General features: G+C 39.6%; 1 protein-coding gene across 1 annotated transcript in view; it reads right to left on the bottom strand.

Annotated features, from left to right (window-relative positions):
• Positions 1-274: 274 nt before the first annotated feature.
• Positions 275-10,050, bottom strand: part of ZNF407 (zinc finger protein 407) — a 423,344-nt gene continuing 413,568 nt past the window's right edge. The window contains exon 9 of the mRNA XM_069957860.1: positions 275-2,312. Within this exon, the coding sequence (XP_069813961.1) occupies positions 1,021-2,312 (1,292 nt within the window). The 3' untranslated portion in view covers positions 275-1,020. The remainder of the gene's footprint in view (positions 2,313-10,050) is intronic.

The raw sequence follows: 10,050 nt of genomic DNA, 5'->3' as shown, positions 1-10,050 counted from the left end.
AGGGCTTAGGATAGCCATCAAGAATGGTGGTAACTTGATTCCTGTTGATCAGCTACCTAACAGGGCCCCATCACTCCAGCAAATGTGGCATCCTTTTTGGTGGAAGTGGCTGTGCACAGTACTATAGCTCACTCTTTCAAGTTAAAGGGGTTATCCAGTGCTACAAAAACATGGCCACTTTCCCCCTATTGTTGTCTCCAGTTTGGGTGGGGTTTTGAAACTCAGTTCCATTGAAGTAAATGGAGCTTAATTGCAAACTGCACCTGAACTGGAGACGACAGTAGGGGGAAAAGTGGCCATGTTTTTGTAGTGCTGGATAACCCCTTTAATGTTAATGTTACATCAATTTTAAGTCAGCTAATTAGCAAATGTGCCAGGTCTTAGTCCCCCACTAATCTGGTTTTGATGGCTCCATAAAAATAGACTATCAGTATTACAGTCCCTGGAAATACCTTTAACTCACATATGGATGTGGCAGTCAAGATCTGATTTGTAATAATAAAATTAAGAAAAAGGACAGTGAAACAAGCTCATCTGTAGGTGTTGTGCTAGAAGCATACCCTACATGGCTTGTCACAAGCTAACTTGTCTCTAGGCTGGTGTTGGTTAGCAGCTTGCGGTCCTACCAGAATAGTTGGATTAATGATCAGTCAAAGAATCACCATGTAGGAGAAACAAGGTACTGTATGTAGAAAATGCAGACCTTGACACTGATGCAATACCTAAGTAGACAGAAACTTGGATTCTATCTAGCTAGGTATTGTGTTAGTGTTAAGGTCCAAAATACAGCTACACAATGTAATTGCTGGATCTATTATTGGATTATCTAGTGATTTTGTTTTTATGTTTGTACATCTGATTTCTCTTTCAATATTAGCAAATGTTTTGCTTCAATGTATGGTCCAAAAAAGTATTTTAAATAAAAGATGAACAAAATATTATTTTACAAAATCATTTTATGAGTCTCATCATTGCTTGTAGCTTCCTGGTCCTTCACAGGGGGTTTATCATCATAGAGGTCTACTCTGCATAGACGACCATGTTGTTTACTTCTTGTGAGGTGTCATCATCCACCACCTGTGTGTCCACAATGGTTTCAGTATGAAGAATACCTGTATTTTCGCTGGTTTCTATGACTGTATGAGAATACATATTGGATTCTTTGTCTTCTTGTGGTAATTCAGTTACGATATAATGTGTGGTACCTTCCTGATAATGGTCATTTTCATTTTGAACCATGGCTCTGGCTAATTCTTCAGTGACAATGATCTGTGAGATTTCTCCATCTTCACATTCAACTAAACGCATTTGCTGTTCAGGTAGACTATGTAGAGTATGGCTTTCAGTGTTGTGCATTATTATATGAGGACCTTCTGTGGACACCATGTGAACGGTACCTTCTTCATTTAATATGACTTGAGTGACTCCTTCTTTGATCAGCTGATCTGCAGCAGCAGGATCACATACTGCAAATTGTAAAACCCCTTGGACCATGTTTTTGAAAGCAGATTCTTGGGAAGAGGAAAATCCTGAAGAATGCACAACTTGTTGGACAACTCCTATTTGCTCAACACCTTGCTGATCTCCATGTACCTCATGATACACCTGGATCTCTTCAGTATTTGATTCCACAGATTGCTCATCATTTGCCATCCTCACCAATGACTCTTCAATTGCTTGACTTTCTATGTTGGGTTGTCTCTGTGCATCTCCAACATTACCTAGCTCTGTTACGGCACATAGCAAAGCATCTAGAGCAGAAGAGGAATCAGATGTATGTACTCCTTGTGATGTATCTAAAATGCTCTGGGCCATCACTTGCTGTACCACATTACCATCAGAGTCAGTTACAGTCTCTATAGCAACTGACTCTGCAACATCTGTGTCCTCCATTGGGCCTTCAACTACAACAACTTGTGTTGCTCCTTCGGGCAATTGCTCGCTAAGGATTTCTCCAGGGATGATGTTGCCCATGTGAGCAGCTTGATCAGTTGCTATGACCTGACCATCTTCTGTAATGTGCACAACTCTTGCCACCTGACCTGCCATGGCCAAGGTCTGAAGGGTGGCTGCTGCAGTTTCCTCTACAGATGTGTCAATAGAGAAATTACCCTCATATTCATCAGAAAATCCCTGTATTATAATGACTTGTTGAACTTGTTCTGTGGGCTGGGAGACTTTTCGAGTGGTTCGAACATTTTCTTTCACTGGAGAAGCTTCGGCAGATGTTGTTGCAGTAAATGGGCTATTGGTTTCTACAAAGTTAGCACCTTGTCCCTTCAGTCGACATTCAAAGGATTTTGAAACAATACCTACAAAAGAAAAAAAAAAAACACAGATTAATGATGCACTAATGGAGCTTTGCTGCAATAATATACAATGGTCTTGAGACCCCCAATAATCATGAGAACAGAGGTCCCGTGGAGCAGTGGTCTGACAAGTAATTCTTATCCATTAAACTCTACAGGCTGCACAAAAATAGCCAGGTAGAACACTCAACTATCTTCGCCCAGCTCATAAAGCTGACTAGCAAAGCCACAGTATGCGTGTGCAAATGGCACTCCTTTCAAATGGAAGAAACTGGAACCCTCATTTTCATAAACCATGGGGATCCCAGTGACCAGAACCCCAGTGATCAAAAATTAGCTTAGAAACGACTTTTGTTTGTGAGAGAAAGAGAGAGATAGAGGTCATATTTGACATATAATGACCAGCTATAATGATGCTTATATACACATATGGCAGATCATGGCAGTTGTCCCTGCAAACAACAGATATGCAGCAGACACGCAGCAGATTTGATGTAAATAACTGAACACAGCATCATATCTGCACCATCAAATCTTCTGCTGATCTGCTGCGCATCGGTTGTGTGTGTGTTAGCACCCTAAGGCTGGGTTCACACTACGTATATTTCAGTCAGTATTGTGGTCCTCATATTGCAACCAAAACCAGGAGTGGATTAAAAACACAGAAAGGATCTATTCACACAATGTTGAAATTGGATGTGGATGGCCGCCATTTAATGGCAAATATTTGCTGTTGTTTTAAAACAACGGCTGTTGTATTGAAATAATGGCCGTTATTTACTGTTATATGACGGCCATCCACTCAATTTCACCATTGTGTGGACAGAGCCTTTCTGTGTTTTTAATCCACTCCTGGTTTTGGTTGCAGTATGAGGACCACAATACTGACTGAAATATACGTATTGTGAACCCAGCCTTAAAGCGAATGAACCACTGGTACATGACTTCAGCACTTCAGCCAGCCGTCTCCCAGTGTGACGATCTCCCCTCCCCTCTGAGACGCAGCTCCATTGATTCTGATGGAGCCACGTCACAGAGAGGAGGGCAGATGGTCACACTGGCGGCCGGCCAGCCTGCCTCCAGTGCTTTATGCCCGGCCAGTGCTAGGTAACAGACAGTCACCGTGCACAGGCACCAGTTAAAAAAAAAGGACCACGGCACTTGCATCCTCACGCCCGTGCTGGTCTAAAGGAAGATAGAAGATTGTCAGTAGAAAAAGAACCTGTTTTAAGGTTATTTCCCTTTTTATGTTTATCTTAGGATACATATACTGTATGTATATCCCAGATTAAAATTCAATGACTGTGTATTTACCAAGCACATTTGCTGAAATTTTGTTTATATCATCTACTATTTTTTCAGTCAAACAAGTTCACTACAATTAGAAAAAGAAATCTTATCAAATCTGTGAAATCGCACATACACAGTATTGTAATTCCTGATCCTTTTAACAGGTATAGGAGTCAAAGCAGATGCTATAAACAATTTTTTCATTTCTATCTTTTTGGCCAGCAGGTCTCTGTGAGTGGCTGTCAAGGGAAAGGGTAGACGAAAATGAACATTTTCAAAGCACTAAACAGTTTCTAGGTAATATTATACAATGAATCTGGCACAATGCTGTTGAATTAATTTTTGGCAGTGCTCACACTGCAGAGGCACGCGCTATGGTATCAGTACTTTCCACTAGCAATTTGAGTCTCATTCTGGAGCCGGGGAGAGGGAAGAAATATTGCAAGGAAGAAAGAGGAATATGCCAAATGGTCAACCAGAAGACATAGAAATATGAGCGCTTTGGAGTGCTGTTTTTGTCAACCACATATTACCATACAAAATGTATATAGACATAGAGCATTAACTAGATGTGTTCACACACCAAGTAAGGATGCAGCAGAGTTAACAGTTAGAGATATAACACCATAACTAAATGCATTTACCCAGCTATCTGACTGTTACCTCTGCTACATCCTTAGAGGGTAAATGACCTTTCTTTATATACTGTCCTTACTCAGGCTATGTTCACACGTTTTTTCAGCTCCGTTTAAACTGACGTCCGTTATTTTGAGTCTAAAATAACAGACGTTATTTAGCAGTCTGGCCTCCACTTAGTGCAATGATTAGTGTTTGTACATTATTTTTGTTTGGGATTACTTTGGGTGTGGCTTAATTGAAAAGTCCATTGAATTTAATAGTAAAGATGGAGAAAGAACGGTGACAAAAGGAAAAGTGTTTGTGAACCACAAAAAAAAAAAAAAAATGTCCGCTGTTTGCAAAAGACGTCCGAAAATAATGATCATGTTCATTATTTTGACGTCCGCAGCAAAAACATCCGTTATTCATACACTGTGTGCCTTGAGCGTCCGTCTCCTCATTGACTTCAATGCATTGCCATTGTAGTCATTTAAATCGCTGCAAAAACTTTTTAATATTTTTGACGTTGTGTGAACATAGCCTTAAACAGAAATTTCACTAAAACTTAAGAATGTGTTCACACAGCAGGTAACATGATCATTACTTGAGACCACCAGAGATGCTATTAACCATTTCATTACCCTAGCTCACCAGGGATTCTGGTATTAACTCCTCTATTCTAGCTATTCTAGACCACAAGGGAAACTATCATTCACCCTTTTACTCATCCTCAAAAGGATACGCTGGCATTAACCCATCAATTACCGTAAACAACCCAAATTATTATGAATTAGCTGATGACATCTCCCTTCATCAGTCCCTTTACTATCACACATAATCCAATTCTCAAATCTGTTTCCTAGACCTCATAGATAGTAAGTTTATTAGAACAGGCTTCCCATCTGATGGAAACTTATTTTCAATTGTATGCAGTACAAACATCTCTCCCATAATCTAATCATACCCAGGACTGTAACGAGAGGGCATCCTCAGAGATCAGGGATGGGGAACCTTTGTCCCTTTACCTGTTTCAAAACTACAATTCCCATAATGCCTGGAGAGCCAAAGCTTTGGCTGGTAAGATTTAGTCTGAGAACAACACAATTCTGCATATACGCCATTTTAATTTAGCATGATTTGGCCCCTTTCTAAATGCAACATATACAGTATGTAGTAGCCAATGGGAATGCAAAATCCAAAGGTTTCACCTTTTTATTTACTTCTTCGCTTTTACGTACATTTTTTACTTTTCATTTCTTGCATTATTTTTACTGATATTTTTACATAGTTTTTGTATGTTCTAATTTTGGGGGTCAGTTACTTTGGAAGCACTTTGGATGCATAACAAATGTGAATTTATTAATAGTCCATCGTTTCATGAAAAAGGTGTCTGGAAAGCCAGAAAACATCCTAATACATAAAAATGAAGACTGTCTTTCCAGACGGCCATCATTTTAGTGCCAAATGACGGGTCATCTATTGGTCATGACGGCCGCAAATAATCATTAATATTATGAACATTATTTGCAGCCCTTATTACTGACTGAGAGCCCTCATTTAGCACTAAAATTATTTTTTATGTAGTAGTTACGTAACCTAAGAATGTTGAAACCTTTTTAGCTTTCCTAACATCACATGGGGTGAATATATTCAGAGTATCTGTCAAATTATGGTATGTTAGACTAGGTATCTGATGTCTACTAGATGTTCTGGGTGTAAGGTTTTTCCCTAGCCAATAGTTATTCAGTTCAGAACTGCTGACTTAATCTGTTTGAATCCACACATGAGTTAAGCCACTGCCAGGCCATTAAAGCAAACTACATGGGTAAATACAGCTGTCACTGAGGGGTGTGATGGAGTTTAACTACTCCAACATTTTAACCTCAGCATGGTGAAGCCCTCGCTATTCCATCACAGTTCATAAACGTGATTGCAGGTCCATCTTTGATTCAGCAATTTAATACTTTCGAGTGCTGTCAGTATTGCTTTGAAAAATGGCTCCTATAAAATATAACAGCCTCAATCATACTATAAAGGACTTGCCCACTGAAGAATTCTCCATTTCAACTTTAATGAATTAATGTAGAGTTGAGAAAAAGAATAATTTTAAAGAAAAGAAAGCCATAATGTGTAGTATGCCTTTAGAATAATGCCATTATAGTAACCCCAAAGAAACAATAGACATGCTATAACCATGCTATAAAAATGAATGACAGCTATATCTATACAGCTATATCTACTTCTAAATTCCCTTTTATATTATTATAGTAGTTATTAATGGGGGTTATGCACAATTTTATACATTTTCAGGTATACCCACACATATGTTCTGCCCTCATTTAAGTTTAACATTTCATATGATATCCAGCAAATAACTGTAGGTCCTCCTCTTGAAACCTTGGCAACCATCCATTATTGACCATGGTCAACTATGTGATCAAGGGAAGAACGGAAGCCATTCTTCCAAGATGTGGGCCAGCTATAACATTGGTATGACATCATTGAGTATATAAGCAGGAGGTGACTAGCCGCAACCCCTATAGAGTATCAGTTTTATTTTTTCCTTATTTTCAGAATGTATGTTTGTAGCATATTGCCTGAATTAGTTTAGGTGGTTGCTTACTAACAGGCATATGGAGTTACAGAAGATACCTATGATCCTACAAAGACCAGCAATCAGACACCCAAAATATGTCTAAAATGAGGACACACTGCCAACAATTCCCCCTTTCTCCAGTACAAGTACAATCACTAGCAAGCTAGATGCTTTGGATCAGATCTGTCTCTTCTTGTTCTCCTCCATATTCAGTAAATTGTAATCAGCCACATACACTATATAGAAGTACAGTAATACCTCAGTTTTCTAACGCTTTGGAACTCAAACTGCTTGGTATTCGAACGAAAATTTACCCAGAAGTAGTGTTTGGAATTCGAACTTTGCTCGGTTTTCGAACGTTTTTCGAACGTTTTTGCGAGCGTGGATGGTGGGTTGTACCTGGCGAGTTAAGCAGTGGTGAGGCTTTACATACAGTACAGTGCTGTATAAGACTGCTGGAGTGCATATACAGTGCAGTAGTAGTACAGGCAGTGCACCACCATCTCCCATACATTACAGTGCTTGGATGGGGGGGGACGCTATACAGTAAAGGATGGGTGAGGAGTTGGTGACTACTGTACTATAATTGCTGGTTCTGATGAACATTTCTTATGTTTAATGTCCTGTACAGTATAGTGCTGTTCTGTACTGTACTGTAGTGATTATACTGAGCACTTATCAGTGTAATAAATGAGTATTATAGGTAATTATTGGTGGCTGCTGGAACCAATCACATTTACATTATTTCCTATGGGAAGACACTGCTCGGTTTTCAAACTGCTTGGTTCTCAAACTGCCTTCCAAAACCAATTAAGTTCGAGAACCGAGTTACCACTGTACTTGCATTATTACGGGTTTCAAAAACGTAGCCACAGTGGTTTATAACAGGTGTGTGCAGTCCAAACGTGCCCAGACACAACAGCTATTTTCCTCGTTCCTCACATACACATGAACACTTGGCTCAACTACATGCTCATGAATAGTTGAAATCTAACACCCTTCTTTCCAAAAAAATCATCTGTTAAAGGAGGAGCCAGAAGATGCCTATACACATTAGACAGCCAGTCTTGCCAAAGTCAATGGGTTTGGACAACTTTTGACTAATATGGTGACCTTTACTTTCATTCTGCATAGATAACATTTGCAATAGCAATGACCATAGTGAGGGATTCAGTGACTTGTCATTAGCTGAAGTCAGTTTGTCAAGTCTCTATTCTGCTTAAAACGCCTCAAGGTTAGGATTTCAGTGGTTAAGCAGCTGCACATAAACATGAGCCTGAGATCACCATATGCAATACTATGTGTTTGCCAGACTTGTATTGCCTACTTCCTTTGACCTCTAGATCAATAAACCATGCTTCACCATCTGGCACTCTAACATACAGAATGTTTGGTGGGTGCCAGGGGAATGCTGTGTTCATGGACAGGTAGCAATCATTGTAAAGTTTGGTGATGTATAAAATTTTGGAGATCATAATTCCACATAAGAGGAAGGTACTTTCTGTTTTCAATATCCCATTGCCCTGCACAAAAAGCAAGTTCCAGAAAATGTTACCAAGTAAAATCTTCATTGGTCACCACAGTGCCGTGACGTGAAAAGTGCTGTATATGATTAAAAAAAAAAGTCTGCTTTCTTCCAAAATAATGTACCATATCTGCCCAAGAGTTGTGTTTGCTACTGCAGCTCAGCTCCACTGAAGTGAATAGGGATGGAGCGTAACCTGTGGATAGGGGTAGTACTATTTCAGGCATGTGCTTCTAATCCTGGACAATCCCTACAGAATGCCTTGGACTATAGCTTGTGTGCTTGGCCTTGACACCCAGTATCAGTCCTTAAAGCGACTCTGTACCCTCAATCCTGTACCTTCGGATAGCTGCTTTTAATCCAAGATCTGTCCTGGGGTCCGTTTGGCAGGTGAAGCACTTATTGTCCTAAAAAACAACTTTTAAAATTGCAGCCCTATGTCAAATCGGTGTGGCCTAGAGTACCTTTGTCCTAGGATTGTGACACCCCTCTGTCCCTCCTCCCCACCCTCTTCACCATTAGGAATGCCCCTAGAACAATTTCTCCTATTCATCACTTGTCTGAACACGGCACATGTGCTGGATCATTAAGGCACCTGTGTAGTGTTCAGACAGGTGATAAATAGGAAAAATGCTGCCCAAGGGTATTCCTAATGATGAAGAGGGTGGGGAGGAGGAGGGATGGAGAGGCAGTGCCGGCCTATGGCACAGACACTCTAGGACACACCAATTTGACACAGAGATGCAAGTTCAAAACTTGCTTATTAGGACCCCAGGACAGATCTTGGATTAAAAGAAGCTATCCGAAGGTACAAGTGGTTTAAGGGGGGGGGGGGGGGGGGAAGGGTCACATTTAACATCACTTTAACATCACTTAATACCCCTGGATAGCCACAATATTTTTTTTGTTCTTCTGTTCATCTATGCACCAATCTTATCTAAATGACATCTCTAGATAATTAGAGAATATTCTCAGCTGGACCGTGGCATAATTTTGGGGTTGGTTACCAATACAATTGGTTACAATTCCTAAGTAACACACACTGATTATTATTTTAGTGCTACAGTCGAGAACCCGATGCCCTTTTGACTGTTTAATGGCCGATTACAAATAACATAAAAGTATGGAAATCACACTAAATTTCATTGCATGAAAAGAATAATAAACTCCTGGACAAATAATCCTTCATGGATGCGTTGAAGCAGATTTACAATTATAGGCACATTTATATTTATGAACTGTATGCTGCATTTCACTGACGAATACATGAATGAGGGCTTCTTATACAATAAACTGCTGCATGGTCTAAGAGAACTGCATGTAGATATTTATATGTAGAAATCATAATATAATTGCAGACATACTCATTTTTAGGCTATGTTGCCACACAGTTATCTGTGTTCAGTATTTTTCAATTAAAACCAGGAGTGGATTGAAAACACATAAAGGCTATGTTCACACACTGTTGAAATTGAGTGGATGGCCGCCATTTAATGACAAATAATTACCGGTATTTTAAAACTATTGTTTTGAAATAACTAGCGTTATTTGCTGTTAAATGGCAACCATCCACTCAATTTCAACAGTGTGTGAACTTTGCCTTTATGTGTCCACTCCTGGTTTTGGTTGAAAGATACTGAGCAAAATACTGAGTAAAAATACTGTGTGGGAACATAGCCTTAACAGAGGAAATGCAAAAACATATACATATA

This window comes from Dendropsophus ebraccatus, chromosome 2 (assembly GCF_027789765.1).
Source record: "Dendropsophus ebraccatus isolate aDenEbr1 chromosome 2, aDenEbr1.pat, whole genome shotgun sequence".
Taxonomy (NCBI): Eukaryota; Metazoa; Chordata; class Amphibia; order Anura; family Hylidae; genus Dendropsophus; species Dendropsophus ebraccatus.
Note: the sequence above shows the minus strand (reverse complement) of the source record. Positions and strands in the feature narration are given on the sequence as shown.